Source organism: Triplophysa dalaica, chromosome 1 (genome assembly GCF_015846415.1).
Source record: "Triplophysa dalaica isolate WHDGS20190420 chromosome 1, ASM1584641v1, whole genome shotgun sequence".
NCBI lineage: Eukaryota > Metazoa > Chordata > Actinopteri > Cypriniformes > Nemacheilidae > Triplophysa > Triplophysa dalaica.
Window position 1 is genome coordinate 35,525,742 of NC_079542.1, and position 21,700 is coordinate 35,547,441.

A 21,700-nucleotide genomic window follows, 5' to 3' on the forward strand; every position below is an offset into this window, starting at 1 on the left:
AATCACAGTTACTAACTGACAACCATTGACAAGTAACTTAATGTAAAAAACAATCACAGTTACTAACTGACAACCATTGACAAGTAACTTAATGTAAAAAAACAATCACAGTTACTAACTGACAGCCATTGACAAGTAACTTAATGTAAAAAACAAATCACAGTTACTAACTGACAGCCATTGACAAGTATACTAATGTAAAAAACAATCACAGTTACTAACTGGCAACCATTGACAAGTAACTTAATGTAAAAAACAATCACAGTTACTAACTGACAGCCATTGACAAGTATCTTAATGTAAAAAACAATCACAGTTACTAACTGACAACCATTGACAAGTAACTTAATGTAAAAAACAATCACAGTTACTAACTGACAGCAATTGACAAGTAACTTAATGTAAAAAACAATCACAGTTACTAACTGGCAGCAATCGACAAGTAACTTAATGTAAAAAACAATCACAGTTACTAACTGACAACCATTGACAAGTAACTTAATGTAAAAAACAATCACAGTTACTAACTGACAGCCATTGACAAGTATCTTAATGTAAAAAACAATCACAGTTACTAACTGACAACCATTGACAAGTATCTTAATGTAAAAAACAATCACAGTTACTAACTGACAGCCATTGACAAGTATACTAATGTAAAAAACAATCACAGTTACTAACTGGCAACCATTGACAAGTAACTTAATGTAAAAAACAATCACAGTTACTAACTGACAGCCATTGACAAGTATCTTAATGTAAAAAACAATCACAGTTACTAACTGACAGCCATTGACAAGTAACTTAATGTAAAAAACAATCACAGTTACTAACTGACAGCCATTGACAAGTATCTTAATGTAAAAAACAATCACAGTTACTAACTGACAACCATTGACAAGTAACTTAATGTAAAAAAACAATCACAGTTACTAACTGACAGCCATTGACAAGTAACTTAATGTAAAAAACAATCACAGTTACTAACTGACAGCAATTGACAAGTATCTTAATGTAAAAAACAATCACAGTTACTAACTGACAGCCATTGACAAGTAACTTAATGTAAAAAACAATCACAGTTACTAACTGACAACCATTGACAAGTAACTTAATGTAAAAAACAATCACAGTTACTAACTGACAGCCATTGACAAGTATCTTAATGTAAAAAACAATCACAGTTACTAACTGACAACCATTGACAAGTATCTTAATGTAAAAAACAATCAGTTACTCAAAAAAACAATCACAGTTACTAACTGACAGCCATTGACAAGTATCTTAATGTAAAAAACAATCAGTTACTCAAAAAAACAATCACAGTTACTAACTGACAGCCATTGACAAGTATCTTAATGTAAAAAACAATCAGTTACTCAAAAAAACAATCACAGTTACTAACTGACAGCCATTGACAAGTATCTTAATGTAAAAAACAATCAGTTACTCAAAAAAACAATCACAGTTACTAACTGACAGCCATTGACAAGTAACTTAATGTAAAAAACAATCACAGTTACTAACTGACAGCAATTGACAAGTATCTTAATGTAAAAAACAATCACAGTTACTAACTGACAGCCATTGACAAGTAACTTAATGTAAAAAAACAATCACAGTTACTAACTGACAGCCATTGACAAGTAACTTAATGTAAAAAACAATCACAGTTACTAACTGACAGCAATTGACAAGTATCTTAATGTAAAAAACAATCACAGTTACTAACTGACAGCCATTGACAAGTAACTTAATGTAAAAAACAATCACAGTTACTAACTGACAACCATTGACAAGTAACTTAATGTAAAAAACAATCACAGTTACTAACTGACAGCCATTGACAAGTATCTTAATGTAAAAAACAATCACAGTTACTAACTGACAACCATTGACAAGTATCTTAATGTAAAAAACAATCAGTTACTCAAAAAAACAATCACAGTTACTAACTGACAGCCATTGACAAGTATCTTAATGTAAAAAACAATCAGTTACTCAAAAAAACAATCACAGTTACTAACTGACAGCCATTGACAAGTATCTTAATGTAAAAAACAATCAGTTACTCAAAAAAACAATCACAGTTACTAACTGACAGCCATTGACAAGTATCTTAATGTAAAAAACAATCAGTTACTCAAAAAAACAATCACAGTTACTAACTGACAGCCATTGACAAGTAACTTAATGTAAAAAACAATCACAGTTACTAACTGACAGCAATTGACAAGTATCTTAATGTAAAAAACAATCACAGTTACTAACTGACAGCCATTGACAAGTAACTTAATGTAAAAAACAATCACAGTTACTAACTGACAACCATTGACAAGTAACTTAATGTAAAAAACAATCACAGTTACTAACTGACAGCCATTGACAAGTATCTTAATGTAAAAAACAATCACAGTTACTAACTGACAACCATTGACAAGTATCTTAATGTAAAAAACAATCAGTTACTCAAAAAAACAATCACAGTTACTAACTGACAGCCATTGACAAGTATCTTAATGTAAAAAACAATCAGTTACTCAAAAAAACAATCACAGTTACTAACTGACAGCCATTGACAAGTATCTTAATGTAAAAAACAATCACAGTTACTAACTGACAGCCATTGACAAGTAACTTAATGTAAAAAACAATCACAGTTACTAACTGACAGCCATTGACAAGTATCTTAATGTAAAAAACAATCACAGTTACTAACTGACAACCATTGACAAGTATCTTAATGTAAAAAACAATCACAGTTACTAACTGGCAACCATTGACAAGTAACTTAATGTAAAAAACAATCACAGTTACTAACTGACAGCCATTGACAAGTAACTTAATGTAAAAAACAATCAGTTACTCAAAAAAACAATCACAGTTACTAATTGACAGCCATTGACAAGTATCTTAATGTAAAAAACAATCACAGTTACTAACTGACAGCCATTGACAAGTATCTTAATGTAAAAAACAATCACAGTTACTAACTGACAGCCATTGACAAGTATCTTAATGTAAAAAACAATCACAGTTACTAACTGGCAACCATTGACAAGTATCTTAATGTAAAAAACAATCACAGTTACTAACTGACAACCATTGACAAGTATCTTAATGTAAAAAACAATCACAGTTACTAACTGACAGCCATTGACAAGTATCTTAATGTAAAAAACAATCACAGTTACTAACTGACAGCCATTGACAAGTATCTTAATGTAAAAAACAATCACAGTTACTAACTGACAACCATTGACAAGTATCTTAATGTAAAAAACAATCACAGTTACTAACTGACAGCAATTGACAAGTAACTTAATGTAAAAAACAATCACAGTTACTAACTGACAACCATTAACAAGTATCTTAATGTAAAAAACAATCACAGTTACTAACTGACAGCCATTGACAAGTATCTTAATGTAAAAAACAATCAGTTACTCAAAAAAACAATCACAGTTACTAACTGACAACCATTGACAAGTAACTTAATGTAAAAAACAATCACAGTTACTAACTGACAGCCATTGACAAGTATCTTAATGTAAAAAACAATCACAGTTACTAACTGACAGCCATTGACAAGTATCTTAATGTAAAAAACAATCACAGTTACTAACTGGCAACCATTGACAAGTATCTTAATGTAAAAAACAATCACAGTTACTAACTGACAGCCATTGACAAGTATCTTAATGTAAAAAACAATCACAGTTACTAACTGACAACCATTGACAAGTATCTTAATGTAAAAAACAATCACAGTTACTAACTGACAGCCATTGACAAGTATCTTAATGTAAAAAACAATCACAGTTACTAACTGACAACCATTGACAAGTATCTTAATGTAAAAAACAATCACAGTTACTAACTGACAACCATTGACAAGTATCTTAATGTAAAAAACAATCACAGTTACTAACTGACAACCATTGACAAGTATCTTAATGTAAAAAACAATCACAGTTACTAACTGACAGCCAATGACAAGTATCTTAATGTAAAAAACAATCACAGTTACTAACTGACAACCATTGACAAGTATCTTAATGTAAAAAACAATCACAGTTACTAACTGACAGCCATTGACAAGTATCTTAATGTAAAAAACAATCACAGTTACTAACTGACAACCATTGACAAGTATCTTAATGTAAAAAACAATCACAGTTACTAACTGACAGCCATTGACAAGTATCTTAATGTAAAAAACAATCACAGTTACTAACTGGCAACCATTGACAAGTATCTTAATGTAAAAAACAATCACAGTTACTAACTGACAGCCATTGACAAGTATCTTAATGTAAAAAACAATCACAGTTACTAACTGACAACCATTGACAAGTATCTTAATGTAAAAAACAATCACAGTTACTAACTGACAGCCATTGACAAGTATCTTAATGTAAAAAACAATCACAGTTACTAACTGACAGCCATTGACAAGTATCTTAATGTAAAAAACAATCACAGTTACTAACTGACAGCCATTGACAAGTATCTTAATGTAAAAAACAATCACAGTTACTAACTGGCAACCATTGACAAGTATCTTAATGTAAAAAACAATCACAGTTACTAACTGACAACCATTGACAAGTATCTTAATGTAAAAAACAATCACAGTTACTAACTGACAGCCATTGACAAGTATCTTAATGTAAAAAACAATCACAGTTACTAACTGACAACCATTGACAAGTATCTTAATGTAAAAAACAATCACAGTTACTAACTGACAGCCATTGACAAGTATCTTAATGTAAAAAACAATCACAGTTACTAACTGACAACCATTGACAAGTATCTTAATGTAAAAAACAATCACAGTTACTAACTGACAACCATTGACAAGTATCTTAATGTAAAAAACAATCACAGTTACTAACTGACAACCATTGACAAGTATCTTAATGTAAAAAACAATCACAGTTACTAACTGACAGCCAATGACAAGTATCTTAATGTAAAAAACAATCACAGTTACTAACTGACAACCATTGACAAGTATCTTAATGTAAAAAACAATCACAGTTACTAACTGACAGCCATTGACAAGTATCTTAATGTAAAAAACAATCACAGTTACTAACTGACAACCATTGACAAGTATCTTAATGTAAAAAACAATCACAGTTACTAACTGACAGCCATTGACAAGTATCTTAATGTAAAAAACAATCACAGTTACTAACTGGCAACCATTGACAAGTATCTTAATGTAAAAAACAATCACAGTTACTAACTGACAGCCATTGACAAGTATCTTAATGTAAAAAACAATCACAGTTACTAACTGACAACCATTGACAAGTATCTTAATGTAAAAAACAATCACAGTTACTAACTGACAGCCATTGACAAGTATCTTAATGTAAAAAACAATCACAGTTACTAACTGACAGCCATTGACAAGTATCTTAATGTAAAAAACAATCACAGTTACTAACTGACAACCATTGACAAGTATCTTAATGTAAAAAACAATCACAGTTACTAACTGACAGCAATTGACAAGTAACTTAATGTAAAAAACAATCACAGTTACTAACTGACAACCATTAACAAGTATCTTAATGTAAAAAACAATCACAGTTACTAACTGACAGCCATTGACAAGTATCTTAATGTAAAAAACAATCAGTTACTCAAAAAAACAATCACAGTTACTAACTGACAACCATTGACAAGTAACTTAATGTAAAAAACAATCACAGTTACTAACTGACAGCCATTGACAAGTATCTTAATGTAAAAAACAATCACAGTTACTAACTGACAGCCATTGACAAGTATCTTAATGTAAAAAACAATCACAGTTACTAACTGGCAACCATTGACAAGTATCTTAATGTAAAAAACAATCACAGTTACTAACTGACAGCCATTGACAAGTATCTTAATGTAAAAAACAATCACAGTTACTAACTGACAACCATTGACAAGTATCTTAATGTAAAAAACAATCACAGTTACTAACTGACAGCCATTGACAAGTATCTTAATGTAAAAAACAATCACAGTTACTAACTGACAACCATTGACAAGTATCTTAATGTAAAAAACAATCACAGTTACTAACTGACAACCATTGACAAGTATCTTAATGTAAAAAACAATCACAGTTACTAACTGACAACCATTGACAAGTATCTTAATGTAAAAAACAATCACAGTTACTAACTGACAGCCATTGACAAGTATCTTAATGTAAAAAACAATCACAGTTACTAACTGACAGCCATTGACAAGTATCTTAATGTAAAAAACAATCACAGTTACTAACTGACAGCCATTGACAAGTATCTTAATGTAAAAAACAATCACAGTTACTAACTGACAACCATTGACAAGTATCTTAATGTAAAAAACAATCACAGTTACTAACTGACAGCCATTGACAAGTATCTTAATGTAAAAAACAATCACAGTTACTAACTGACAACCATTGACAAGTATCTTAATGTAAAAAACAATCACAGTTACTAACTGACAACCATTGACAAGTAACTTAATGTAAAAAACAATCACAGTTACTAACTGGCAACCATTGACAAGTAACTTAATGTAAAAAACAATCACAGTTACTAACTGGCAACCATTGACAAGTAACTTAATGTAAAAAACAATCACAGTTACTAACTGGCAACCATTGACAAGTAACTTAATGTAAAAAACAATCACAGTTACTAACTGGCAACCATTGACAAGTAACTTAATGTAAAAAACAATCACAGTTACTAACTGACAACCATTGACAAGTAACTTAATGTAAAAAACAATCACAGTTACTAACTGGCAACCATTGACAAGTAACTTAATGTAAAAAACAATCACAGTTACTAACTGGCAACCATTGACAAGTAACTTAATGTAAAAAACAATCACAGTTACTAACTGACAACCATTGACAAGTAACTTAATGTAAAAAACAATCACAGTTACTAACTGGCAACCATTGACAAGTAACTTAATGTAAAAAACAATCACAGTTACTAACTGGCAACCATTGACAAGTAACTTAATGTAAAAAACAATCACAGTTACTAACTGACAACCATTGACAAGTATCTTAATGTAAAAAACAATCACAGTTACTAACTGACAACCATTGACAAGTAACTTAATGTAAAAAACAATCACAGTTACTAACTGACAACCATTGACAAGTATCTTAATGTAAAAAACAATCACAGTTACTAACTGACAACCATTGACAAGTAACTTAATGTAAAAAACAATCACAGTTACTAACTGGCAACCATTGACAAGTATCTTAATGTAAAAAACAATCACAGTTACTAACTGGCAACCATTGACAAGTATCTTAATGTAAAAAACAATCACAGTTACTAACTGACAGCAATTGACAAGTATCTTAATGTAAAAAACAATCACAGTTACTAACTGACAACCATTGACAAGTATCTTAATGTAAAAAACAATCACAGTTACTAACTGGTATTTTTAAATATAGTGTATTACTTGTCAATGGCTGCCAGTAAATTACTTTAATTTTCACAATATATTTCTTACAGTGTAGGCATTATTATTGTCTCTTTTTATTGTTTTGTTGAACACATATGCAGCACAAATGCCGAGTAATTTGCAACAAACAACCTCTGCCGAGCGTGTTTTACACACACAAAAATGACTTTTACTGCTCATTCAATTTATTTAACTTGCTTAAGATTAATCAACACAACTTTTGGAAAATTTGGTAACAACATGATTTTCTATGTTTAGTCATATAACTGAACCCATTCATGTTGGGACAACAGTTGTGTCGTGTTAACATAAAACTGTTACAATTGGGCAGAGGATTTATTTCCCAGCATACCTTGGGTATAACCGCATTTTGAATCACAAGTGTTATTTTATGCATTTTTCAGTAAAAGAAACACTTGCTAGTGTTAAATGTTAATATATCTGTAAGGTTTCGAAGAGTTTGTTATATGTTTTAGTTTTGTGGTTACTATTGTTCAGAAAAGCGTTGCCTTTGGTTAGGTCGTGGGTGCACTGTTAAACCTTGCTGTAAATTTCAGGGTAAATAACTTTAAAATAGGCAGTGTTTAGCAGTAACATTGGGAAACAGTATTTTACTGAAACATGAGATGCATTTCTGTAGTGCAAATAATATATTACAGTTAATTACTTTATAAACACATTACAGATAACAGCTGTAATATTCAGCTGTAAAATACTGCCTTTTTTACTACACTGTCACTAATTGCAGCCCTATTTATTGCCAAGAGTAAGATTTTCAGGTAGAAAAACAAAGATTTATGCATTAACACACATGTATACGCACTGACTGCTTAATTCTTAACACAAAGGTGTTGCCCCTTTAAGGGCAACCAGGTGTGTGTGATCTCTGAGTTTATGTTCTTTTGCTTGTGCTGTGTTAATTATCTTAGTGACTGGATTTTCATGGTTTAAAACTTAAAATGGAATCCCCAACAATGAGTGAGTAAACATTTCAAATATTTAGAAGTTTTTATTTAAATATACTGCAAATGTAGGTAAAGTTAATCATTTCTTATTATGTGCTTAGTCTCTTTTGGTTCCAAAAAGCTACCTGTTAGCTAGCTTTTAGCATCTCACAACTTTCAGTATCCCATAGTGTTGAACATTATTTTTTATCAGCAGCTGACCCCAACCGCTTGTTTCTTTATTTTTCCTGTAGTAACATTAGCCACAATGTACAGATGTAAACTGCGATTTGCCTTTCCGCCGACTAGGCCTTTTTATACACGTGTTAAAAAACACCAACACAGAGCAAATTTTCAGTTTGACTGTGTAATGCAGCAGTGCCCTTGTATGTTTAAGAAATTCTCCTCATTAAGGTCACATATGCACAGAAACCACAGACAGTCACAAACACAGGACACACATAGGCATCCACAGGCTGTTTTCCACTGTCAGCTTCCAGGGTGTGAATTTGTGGCTAGTCATTTTTCAGAGCTGTGCATACACCTGCGGATTCATATTACAGATGGTAGAAAAGTTGGTTGCCCCATTGAAGGTTTCTTGAAATATTTATTAATACAATTATTGTTACGCATAAAGAGGTAATTCAATTTGTGCTGAGTTACTACCAGTTTAGAATAACATGCTAAACCAAATCTACAAATGATTGGTATTGTTTTTGTTTTGATTATTCATGTTTTTTTAATACTTTTTATTTCATTTAAAGATTTGCCTATTTTCTATGTATTTGTGTGTGTTTGTGTAAAATTGTAAGTGAATATTTTAGTCTTTTGGTAACATGTTTTGTTGTGACTACTATTTAATTTGCAAAGTTGTGTTGAAAATATGTTTAATGAATTGATACGTGACAAAATTTATGTTGTTTATATATATTTTTTTTAATATTGTAAAAGAAAATAGAATGTATTTGGTTAAGATTTTGACTGATCTTTGCCATACATGTCTATATACACACACATACAATACAGTGTTATTATTTTCTATATTTTCCTTTTATTTTATTTATACTTATTTATACTTTTTTATTTCAGAAAAATATTCAGTTTTGTTGAATTATGTGATTTGTTTAATTGTCGTATGTAATTATGGATTTTCTTGTGTTTTGTATGCATGTTTTGCTAAAGTAATAAATTACGTTTGTTGAAACCTCTTGAATTTCTTTGTCTTTTTAGAAGATAATACCATTAATTAAAATTGCAGCATTTTTGATGGAGCAGAATGACTACAATATTAAATACACAGAATGTATATGTAGTATTCTACTGTGATTGTGTTACATTACAGTAAATAACTATCACTACTCTTGCCAGTTATAAGCTGTTATTCTTGATTTACAGTAAAATACTGATAAACTGTTGCCAGTTAGTCACCGTAAAGATTCAGTTACAGTAAGCTACAGTGTTGCCAGTATTTGATTGTAGAAATGCCTGGAAAGGTCTAACAGTGTGGTTACAATCCTTTAGTTGCATTTGAGTTCTATTAACTCAATTTCTTATTGCCGTGAATTGAAGTGATGTCCAATTAATATTAAAAATATATAATATAAAAAATTGTTGAGTTCTTCCATTAAATAATGTCGATAAAATAGTTTTTTATATAGATTTTATATCAAATATGCATGTATACGACACAAATTACTAAAGCAATTAAGTTCATACATCAAGATTACAAAGAATCGATTCAAACAAATTCGATTTTGTTGAAGAAATGTAATTCAATTTCTTGGAAAACTTTCCTTAATGTTATTAAGTTCTGCCGTTTATGAGCTTTACCCGATAAAAGAAAGCCGTTTTACACGCATGAGCTACTGGTCATCAGTTTAATAAACATAATCTGAGAAAAGCCCATCGCACATTGAGTCCGAAAGTTGCGTCCAAAATTTCCGCCCGTTAAAAAATAAACACGACCTCACGTTGTGTCAATCACATTTGCACACTTCCTCCGATATTTTTGTCCTCCATAAAGACATTCTCACTTTTCTGCGTTCTGCGCATCCGTAGCACGCATTTTGAGAGGCCAAATACGAAAAAACGCATATTCAAAAATGTCGGTCTGGATATGCAAAAAGCTTAAGACTGTGCATGTAAAAGCACTCAATGATGTCCCAGAAATGTCATTCTTTCAAATATCTTTCTTTGTGTTCATCAGAACAAAGACATTCATGCGGGTTGAGGGCGAGTCATTTGGTCATACAGTTCATTGAAGACAATCGGCACGTGTCTCACCTGGAACAACAGGTGTCAGCCGGTCTCATTTTCTGTTTCTTTCCAATATAAACTAAAAAAAGTTACAAAACATATTAAAAAAACCAAACCTTGACTCCTCCCCTATGAAGTGAAATGCACACGTCCGCTCGACCTCTTGTGCTCTCGGCTGCACAGTGTGTATCTGGTGTAACTCATTGTGTGTTTGATCTGTGACAGCGTGAGGTTTCATTATCCTGCAGGTTTTCTGCGCGGCTGGAAGCAGCTGTATGACTCAACGTGATATCTAACCAAATCTCCACTGAACCTTCTTTTCTTTTTAAAGCTGATAGTGGGTGTGAGTGAAAGAGAGAGAGAGAGAGAGAGAGAGAGAGAGAGAGAGAGAGAGAGAGGTGACATAATGGGTTGTGTGCGTGTGTGTACATCTACAGAGCATGGGCACAGGATGTGAAAGGGGAAAATGTGAGTGCTGTATAGCGTGGGGGTGGAGAGATGGGAGAAGAGAGAGAGAACAGAGCTTCTATTAATAACTCTGAGAGGGAACACAATGATTGAGGTAGAGAACACCGACAGAACAAGTGGAGAATAAGAGACAGACTGGATTGAAAAGCTCAACTGGACTGACTCGAAGCGCATGAGATAATAAAACATGGATGGGGATGTAAAAATAGCCGAGAAGAAGCTTTGATGTGGCGTTCTGTTTAAATCACCTTTCATTTGCTACCAGTGTCGTTCATTTAAATCTCACAAATCACATAATAAAAGTCTGCTTCGTCAATAACGTATCAGTTCTGTTTAATAGGTTAATTGTAATATATCTGATACGACCGACTGAGATCCGTCTGGGGCACATTATTTTTGCAGTACAATTTGTTTGGATAAATGTTATTCCATAAAAATAACTTCAAAAAATAAAGACATCGTCTAGTATTATTTTTTTACTCATGTCCAGCTATTCAATACATTATTTTGTGTAGAAATTGTTACTCCACAGATTTAGGACTGCAGTGATGCGGTGACAGGAATGAAGACGGTCGAGTGCTGCCCTCTTGCGCTGTGATGGAGGTATAACACCATCCCGATATATTTAACTGTCGAGTGCATGAAATATTAGTATCTTTGATCACACAACCCAGGTGACTTCATCCATTTTCCCTTGCCTATCTTTTATTATATTACATTTTTCATAAGCCTTTTACAGTCCGAGTGGTTAAAAAAGATGAAAAACGTCTACATAGAAAGTCGCACACGTGTTTTGAGTTTGTTCATCTAATCCAGCAATGATGCCGAGGAAATCACCCCTAAAGCAGATCACCTCAACATCGTCTATAAGTGTATTCTTATTTAAAACCCGATTCTGTTTCGTCAGGTAAAAAAAGAACAAGACACAGTCAATGTTGTCATTTATATTTATTAACATAACTTCATGAATATTTGTGTAACAGGTGTAATGTGAGTGTTTTATTTTATAATACTGAGTGCATTCGCGTTGTAGCATGTGTGTGCGCGATTCAGTTTTTTCCCCTCGGGACTCGCCGTAGCTGGCGGTGTGGGCATGCGCGTTACACATTAGAGCCCTGATAGGTCACATGTGTGCCCCTACTAATAAACCAGAAGAGTTACGGGACCATCCGTTTCTTATTTTAATAAATGCAAGTTTCAGGCGAACCTACACAAACGCTCGGTAACATTTATCAGGCCTAAAAGTAAGTCTATCTATAGAATCCGAAGTAACTGGATATCAAAGTTACTGTACTCCATGCAGGTCGTTAACCATTGAAGTCATTGTGATTTGTATTATAATAATTGTGTAAATAAATATAACCGAAGCCCGTTGACTTCTATGTGTGTATGAGGTTCTCTTGCCCTGTCCAATATGGCGGCGCCGATGACCCGCAATCCAGCGGCCACTCGCGCACGCTGTTCTTTGACGTCATTCCGCGAGCACACCTTTCACCACAGGTGCCAGACACGCCTCGAAAGAGAGAAAGAGGAGGAACAGGTTTACATCAGGTTATGTGTTCACACACCCATCACCATCACAAACTGCGAACGCGTTTGGAAAGTACGACAGGACCTCTCATAATGCAGTGTGAGTAAACGCGTTTAATTACTTCAAAGCGTATCATTCTGTTGAAAATACGAACACTAGCAAGACAGAAACATGTGTTAGTTATCTTTACAAGCACGTTTACTGTTTGTTTAGATGAACTTTGAACTGCAACACAGAAGCAAATCATTTTCACATATATGATCGCTGGTTGACACTTTAACTCGCTGTGAAGAGATGTAGACTAGAAACTTTAAACGCACGTGGAAATACAAAAGTGCTTTGCTTCAAAGTATAGCAGATAAAAACATCAACAGGTGTATGTTTGGGTTTGGTTGGGCCGGTTTCACGGCATTCTTCGGACGGCGTGATGACGTCAGCTCCGCTCTATTTGCACGACCTTCACACGCCTCTGATAAGAAGCTGAGAGTTCGTGTTTGTGTTTAAATAAACGAGCTGCTGCTGTGTTATGTGTGTTGAATTACAACAGCATCAGCGATCACAGGGAGGAGGAAGAGTTCACACACACATGTGAAAATGATGTCTGTCATTAATAGTTATGTAATACCTATGTAAAATATATAGGATAAAAGCAATGTAAGTCATTTTGGATAAAAGCGTCTGCCAAAATGCCTGAATGTAAATGTAAATAGTTTCAGAACATATCTCTCCAAAAATGTAACAAGTGCGTGCCAATTCGCAAACTATCCGTCCTAAATATTTTTAGAAAATATAATTGGTATGTCCCAAATCATGGTATGCCGAAATGAGTATTCTCTAAGTACCCGGATGGTTTACTGTTTCTTGTGAAAATTGGAAGTGTGAACCCATGTACACTTAACGGCCGATATTACCCACAACTCACCGCGAGAGGGCGGAGTTTAGTGACGCTACACTGCATTTATCAAATTAAATAAAATATGCTTCGCTAAATGAATTAATGTAAGCATACAGTAAACCATATGTAACCGGAACGCTCCGCACTGCTCTAAGCGGGTCTTGAACCGGATCGGTCCGGCATGGGAGTCGGGCGCTCTAGCTAGGAGACTGACCTCAGTCTCTAGTGTCTGTTGCTAGAGTGTCCTTGAGGCCTGGGAGGGAGGTTTACATACTGCACAGCACTTCACTAGCTTGCCTCCGTTACATATATATACAAAATAATAAATAAATAAATACTTGTATGCAAGGAAGAGCTTTATAGTGTCGGCTAGGCAACTATGGCCACTTCTGTTTCGCGTTAGTATGTCCCAGCGCATCCATACAGCGCACTAAAAACAGTACATGCTTTAAGAGCGTAGTATAAGCAGGCGAATGGGACGCAACAAATGCCTCGTCTCAACGCAGTGATTGATCTGTTTAAACCCACTGAGGTAAAAAAACTCAAATAATCAAGTAATTTATTTGTGCTTCTGTATTTAACATCTCAAATCTGCAACAAAAGTGACGGTTTACTTGCCACTATCACTGCTAATGCTTCTCAAATGAGCTGCTTCTTCGGCTCATGTGTTGGGAACACGAGTAACGCGCGCAGAGACACTTACACTTAGTGGTCATTGCCTGTCGACATGGACAACAACGTATAAATGAAAACCTACAGCGTAGAGGCCACGCACTTAAAGCCTGATTTTTGCTTCTGTGACTGGCCTCTACGCCCTAGCCTCTACGCCCTAGCCTCTACGCCCTAGCCTCTATGCCCTAGCCTCTACGCCCTAGCCTCTACGCCCTAGCCTCTATGCCCTAGCCTCTACGCCCTAGCCTCTACGCCCTAGCCTCTACGCCCTAGCCTCTACGCCCTAGCCTCTTTCAATATAATTCAATAGAAGATCTCAACTTAACCATTTCTCATCAAATTTACTTAAATCAAGATTATTTGACTTCTACAATCTACATTCATTTACACTGTGATTTGTTTATCCTAAGCAAAAAGTTATTCTCTTTTTGTCCTGCCTCGCGCGACTGTCACAGGCCCAAAATCCCCTGGGCGTCTTCTGTCAGAGGAGCAGTTCTCCTGTTCCATCTGTCTGGAGGTGTTCGTAGACCCCGTTTCCACTCCCTGCGGTCACACCTTTTGCATGGCGTGTCTTCAGGGCTTCTGGAACCACAGCAAGAAGTTCATCTGCCCCATGTGCAAGAAAACCTTCGCCAAAAAACCAGAGCTCAGCGTCAACTTTGTGCTGGCCGAGATCGCCCAGCAGTTCCAGGGTCTGTCCACCGCCAACTTGCCGGCCGCACCGAAGGACGACGACTGTGGAGACTTTGCTAAAGCGGGCGACGTACCCTGCGACGCCTGTATCGGGAGGAAGATGAAGGCTGTGAAGTCCTGTCTGAAGTGCCCTGGCTCTTTCTGCGAAGCTCACCTGCGACCACACAAGAAGGGAAAGGCGTTGAGCGGACACAAGCTGCTGGATCCCATACGCAACCTGGAAGACAAGATGTGCAAGAAACACGAGCGTCTGCTCGACGCGTACTGCCGGAATGAACACGCATGCGTGTGTAAGGAGTGCGCCGAGACCTTGCACAAAACGCACAACGTGGTCTCGGTGGATCGAGAGTGGAAGAAAGTAGCGGTAAGTGTCTTGGGTTGTCTTGAGAGATGCTGACGCCGTCTGACTGGACGTGACGTTACTTGTGTTGTGTTGTCAGAGTCAACTGGGGAAGAAACGTTTGGAGCTGAAACATCTGATCAAGGAGCGAGAAAAGAAGCTGGAGGAAATGAAACACTCCATCAAAGTCCTGAAAGTAAGTCCTGTATAATCATTTCTACTGAAAGCTTTTCTTTAAAAGCAGATCTCATTTTGCGTTTGTGTGGAAACGATTGAGGTAAATGATTGCAATATTTTGTTTATTTAATGTACACCTTACGACATTCTGCCGGGGAAAAACGTGATGCTGGAGGTTCACCTGTGAGCCAATAATATGTCAATACCAAACCGCTCTTGTGGGGAATTGTTATTTCCCAAATGTGACTTTCTCTCTTTCAAAAGAAGGTATTTTCAAAATAGTTGGTCACCGAACAACACAGGAAAACCATTCACTTCATAACCAATGCAAGTGAATGGGGGCCAGTTAACGACATTCATCAAAATATCTTCTTTCGTGTCATAAAGGCTTGAAACGACAAGAGACGGAATGTTGATTTTGAGGTGAACTGTCCCATAACCTCAGGAAAGGTGTTGCGGTATACCTGAATTGACAACAATAATGATATTTATAATTGTGAATATCGACATGTTGTCAATACTACGCGATGATCTGATAATGTGGGTCTTACGTTGACCTCAGGTTTGATTTTTCCCATCTTTTCCCCCTTCAATAACCCAAGTTTTACAGTTTTATGTGGGAGATCTGGAAATATCCAAACAGTGCATTGTTGAAAATATCTGTTTGATTTAAAGCAGCCAATAGGAGAACTGCAAATATTTGCTGTTGACGTCACGCCCTCTTTTACCCAGAGAAGTTTCCAGAAAACTGCGCAAGCGTTTCAGGTTGAAGGAACCTGTGCATTGACACATTCATGAACGCTTTTGTTTCTTTGGTATTTACTCAGAGATTGAATAATGCTGTGTGTATTATATGTTTGCTGAAAATTGTAAATTGAGCCAGATTTGAACATTGCAGAGATGAAGATGTGCAGACAGGTGTTCAAAACACACAGCCGTGAGTTTAAACGTGTTCTGCCGGTCTGTCCAGTCATCATCTCATGACTAGCACTGTCTGTCTGTCTGTGTGTTTATGTGTGACAATAACAACATTCCTCTCAGCCAATCAGAGTTGGGCTTTTTCTTTGAATGTAATGGACTTTTTATGGTCGAGTGGGTGGCTGTAGATAAAACAAAGTATCGCGTTTAAAGGCATTCATTTCAAAATTATAATTGACAGCGTAACACAATTTTTGAGCCTTAAAAATTAGGGTAACCATTATAAACGGTCAATCTCATAGCGTGTTTAGCTATAAACAAGGGGAGCCGTGATGCCTAAACAAGTTTAAACAGTCTATAAAACGTTACAGAGGATGAGAATATCTTCTTCATTTTATTACACGTGAATATTCTGATAATCATGTTTCGTCATTTGAGAGCAAATCTAGTTTGTTCACAGTATTTTAATTGGACTCAATTCAAATCTTTACTCCCTTGATGTTTCGGTGGTTTTGTGTGAATCACCCAATTAGTTTCCAGACGGTGTAGTTGAAATGAATGATGAATGCATCGTGTGATGTCATTTCTTAACCCAACACGTGTTGTTGTCGTCGTCATGGCGTGTGTTTAGGAGAGCAGTCAAAGGGAGATGGAGGAGAGTTGGGCGGTGTACGCAGAGCTCCAGCGGCTCATGGAACAGTCTCAGGCCGAGCTGATGGACATCATCACAGCCAAACAGAAACAAGCCGAGCAACAGAGCCGAGATCTGGCCAACGGGCTGGAGCAGGAGCTGGACGCGCTCCGGAGGAGATCCAGTGAGCTGGACGCGCTCGCTGAGACACACGATAGAGTCATGTTCCTGCAGGTGAACACTTGCATCCAAAGCATTCATTCGTATCAATAGTACAACAGGTCATTGTTTGTAGTTTCATTGTTTAGAAATGACCTCTGTTCTGCTTGCAGTTACTTCCCTCGCTGCCTCCCTCGCCAGAGCCGTCTGATTGGTCAGCGGTGTCGGTGAGCACGGATCTTCACACCAGCACCATCAGGAAGTCCGTCTGCTCACTTGTGGATAAATTCCAGCAGGAGGTCAAACGGCTTTACGGGAAAGGTGATTAACCAATCGTATTGAGCGTTTTCCCGGGCCAGCCAATCAGACGCTCTCCTAAGTCATGTTCATCGTTTTCGATTTCATCTGGGTGATGTAACCGAATTTTGTGATCTGTTTTCCCCACAGAACTCCGAAAACTGCAGAACTATGCCAGTAAGTGTTTCTAGTACTTTGAAAATACAAGCATGTTTTTATTATTAGTCATGAAACTCAGTCAGCTGCTTATAACGGACACTAGGGGGCACTTTACTTTTGAGCACTTTAGGGCACGTATTTAACAAAACATCTGAAGGATAAAAGTAACTTGCCGATTTAGGAGAAGCTCTTAAATATAACCGATGTGTCTTTCTTTATTTAACCACTCGGAAATGTATTTCACTAAGCGTTTTAGTGCTAAAACTAGTGCTTAAACTTGTGAGACGTTAGGAGAAGTGAAGAGGACACCAAGACCAACTCGCAACAATTCTAAAATGACTGTAACACTGGCAGTCTGTGTGCCATAAGATTTCATGACAATGACCTTAACCTTATAAATAAAGACCACGAATATACTAACTGTTTATGAGATGCAGGCGGACAAGATGCTGACAATTAGCTGAAGTAAAACGTGTATATATACTTTATATGAACATAAAGTTTATTTGCAAAAAGAGACTTGGTAACTTGTTTAATTAGTAACTAAGCATATCTTTTACAATCTTAATTTGAATATGACAACATTTATATTTTACATTTACATTTAGTCATTTAGCAGACGTTTTTATCGAAAGCGACTTACAAAGTGTCAGGGAGCAACAAGTGATATGTCATACAGGACACATAATACATTAGATCTCAATACAAAGTTACTGTTTCAACTAAAGCTAGACCACTACCTGTTGAGAGAAAAGGGATTTTAAAGAATTATTTAAAATAACACTAATATTTTACTTGAATATTATGACTAAATTTACATTTTGAGATATTTTATTTTAATATCATGACAACATTTACATTTAAAAATATTTTATTTCAATATTATGACAACATTTATATTATATTTGAATATTATTACAACATTTATACTTTAAAATCTTAATTGAAATATGTAGGAACGAGACCTCTTTCTATAATATTTCTATGATTAAGTGACTGACAGAGACCCATCCTCTAACAACCAATGTCTGTGGTCATAGCAAGTAAGCTTGCTGACATCGTCCATAGAAACTATGTAGACCCCGCCCTTTCTCTCAACTTAAGATTTCTTTAGAGTTAAAGTTGCACTCAGAAGTGTTGTGCATAGGTTTTAATGAGCAAAACCTGTGTACTATAATTGCTATATCACACTGAAATTGTGTGTTTTTGTTTTCAGGCGAGGTGATCATGGATCCGTCCACAGCCCAGCGGGATCTGTGTCTTTCTGAGGACGGACGGCAGGTGCGTTATGAGGAGCAGCGCAAAAGTTCGTCTCACTCCGACATGCCGCGTCGCTTCAGTCCAGCTCTGTTCGTCCTGGGCCGCGAGGGGCTGTCGGCAGGCAGACACTACTGGGAGGTGGAGGTGGGTCATAAGACGGCCTGGACCCTGGGCGTGTCCCGCGGATCAGTGCGACGAAAAGGAGAGATCCGACTCAGTCCAGATGGAGGCTTCTGGTGCCTGTGGCTAAAAAACGGCGAGGTGAAGGCTCTCGCCGGCAACAGGGTTCCTGTGCATCTCACCTCGCTGCCACAGAAGATGGGCATCTTCCTGGACTATGAAGCCGGTCAGGTGTCCTTCTACGACGCGAGGGCACGATCTCATCTTTACACGTTCAACGATACGTTCACGGAGAGCTTATACCCCATCTTCAGCCCCTGCATCAATCAGGATGGAAAGAACCCCGGACCGCTCATCATCAGCGCGGTCAAACACAGCTGAGCGAGTGGACAAACTGTTCGTACACACATCAGGGGTGCAATAGCGCTGGGAATCAACAGCATCATGAAGATTGAATGTGATGACGGACATTCCATCACAGATTTTACAACTGCGAGCATACGTCACACGTATGGTTTTATTCACAAACAGTTTGAACTTTTCTTAATGGCACACAGTAGGCGGCACTATTGCTTGGTTTCGGATCGAGTGAAGCATGCAAAAACAAGCAATTATTCTGTCATCATTCTATTCATCGTCGTATTGAAAGACAAAAGTATCGAGAACAAAATATGTTGGGGGGCCCTCAAAGTTTTGTGAAAACAAAAAAAAAATGGTTCTTGTTTTTGCAAACACTTGTGATCAGTTATAATGTTAGTGCTTTTTTCTTACTTTAAAACACTAAACGAATCATTTTTTAAACCGAGATCCTTCAGTTGAATTTGTTTCTTTTTCAGACCTTTAACTTTAAAATCACATTATTTATATAATAAATAATGAATAAATGCCCCGGAGTGACCTCAGGTTTCTGAATTATTGTAGGGTAAAAGACTGAACTTCCGTCAAATAACGCGGACTGTTCCTAAATGTGTGCCAATACTACTATGATGTTATACAGCGGGCGAATGGCAGTATCAGAAATAGTGACGTTTTTTTTATTTCACAAAACATCTTTAGGTTCAAATTAGCTCCTTAGAACAAACTCTTAAAAATAACGGGCTTGTCTGTCCTAATTTGAGGATTTTTAGAATTTTCTCGCTAAGTTTGACCCACGTCCACTTACTGTGGGCATAGTCCATGAGCTTGCTGACATCATCCATAGCAACAAGGTCAACCCCACCCTTTCTCTTAGCTTAAAGTCCCCGTGAACCTGAAGTTGCGATTGGTTTTACTTCCGTATTTTTACACATTTCCGAGTGAAAAACAATTCAGAATGAGAAAGATAGTGGGCGTAGTTTTTGTTTTCTTTGCGATTTGATTGGATGTTTTAAAACAGCCGAAATGGGACTGGCAGCAGACTGAGCGTTGAAGGGGAGGAGTTAGCAGATGCTCTATCCAAGCCGTCTAACTAACGTCATCTGACATGGATAGTCAGTACAGGACGGAAGGGCATTTTCAGATTTTAACCAAAGATTATGAGAGAACGTGAGAAAGACTCCATTGATAAACCCTTTACAATAAACGCAGCGAAATGTCATGTTATTTTTTTATTTCACTGGGACTTTAAAACTTCTTAGTAAAAGTTTTGATTAGGTTTTAAGAGGAAACTTTTGATTCAAAACGTCTACTTCTGTTTAGGAGAACTCTTAAGAGATGAAAGTGGTCAGATAAAATGTTTTGTGAATACGGGCTCAGAATGCTACTTTTATTTTATATGATTTTTATCTGATTGTGCTTTGATACTAGAAGCAAGTTAAAAGAAAAATGTATGGACTTTATATATCATAGCAACTTGTATTTGATATGTTGATTATTATGTTTTTGCTCTGGGTGTCATTGTTTTACAAAGGTTTTGTATAAAATTTCCAGAACGTTTTAATAAAACTGCATTTGTGCTATTGCCAGAAACGCAGACTGAGACTGTGTCATAAATGCACAAATATGTAGACAGCAGTGTCGGTTGTAACTAGTTCCTAAGTAAAAGGTTACTGTAATTGAATTACTTGTCCCTTGAAAAAGAAAAGTAAGGGATTACTCTTTTCTGTAATTTAATTAGTTATGTCTGACGTAATAAAATACTTGTATGTGTAATATATGTCTGTTTAATAGTGGAACTGACATCAAAATTCAAAGTCTAACTTTAAAATCTGTGCTTTAAAGTGTGTATCTCACATTTGTGATGCTTCGATCAGTTTATAATACTACTTTATGTAGTTTTATATTATTTATTTGAATGAATTGAGTCGTTTTGATGCTATCCTTGAAACTAATCAAGGTTGATGTAGGATACAGAAAGTAATTCGTAATAAGTAATTTAATACTTTTTCTCTGAGAGAGTTATTTGTACAGTAATCTAATTACTCTATTGAATATGTCATTAGTAACTAGTAATTCATGACTTTTTCAGAGTAACTTGCCCAACACTGGTAGACAGACAGATGGATAAATAGGGAGATGTACATACAGATATACAGACAGGTGAATATATATACATAAGAAGAATGAGTGCAGCGCATCTGAATGGTTTGGTTTGTTTGTTGTAAAGGCCGGTGTGGAGGGTAGATTTAAAGTGAAACTGGGTTAAGGCAGGGGGAGGGGTGAAGGGGGATATTTCGGGGCAGACGACTGCCGTCAGCTGTGC

At 36.1% G+C, this 21,700-nt stretch overlaps 1 protein-coding gene across 1 annotated transcript; it reads left to right on the plus strand.

The window, feature by feature from the left end:
* The first annotated feature begins 12,299 nt into the window (after nucleotides 1–12,299).
* On the plus strand, nucleotides 12,300–21,085 carry LOC130428233 (E3 ubiquitin-protein ligase TRIM39-like). The gene is made up of 7 exons (XM_056756089.1): nucleotides 12,300–12,798; nucleotides 14,722–15,323; nucleotides 15,400–15,495; nucleotides 17,026–17,259; nucleotides 17,358–17,505; nucleotides 17,632–17,658; nucleotides 18,857–21,085. Exons 1-7 carry the CDS (start codon nucleotides 12,558–12,560, stop codon nucleotides 19,399–19,401), a joined length of 1,893 nt encoding a protein of 630 aa, XP_056612067.1. The 5' UTR covers nucleotides 12,300–12,557; the 3' UTR covers nucleotides 19,402–21,085.
* Nucleotides 21,086–21,700: the final 615 nt, after the last annotated feature.

Excerpts from the sequence above, each read along its gene's own strand:
- LOC130428233 (XM_056756089.1), top strand. The coding sequence starts at position 12,558 with ATGAGGTTCTCTTGCCCTGTCCAATATGGCGGCGCCGATGACCCGCAA. Across the intron at positions 12,799-14,721 it reads AGGACCTCTCATAATGCAGT|GCCCAAAATCCCCTGGGCGT; the intron begins GTGAGTAAACGC and ends CGACTGTCACAG. Across the intron at positions 17,506-17,631 it reads CAAACGGCTTTACGGGAAAG|AACTCCGAAAACTGCAGAAC; the intron begins GTGATTAACCAA and ends TTTTCCCCACAG.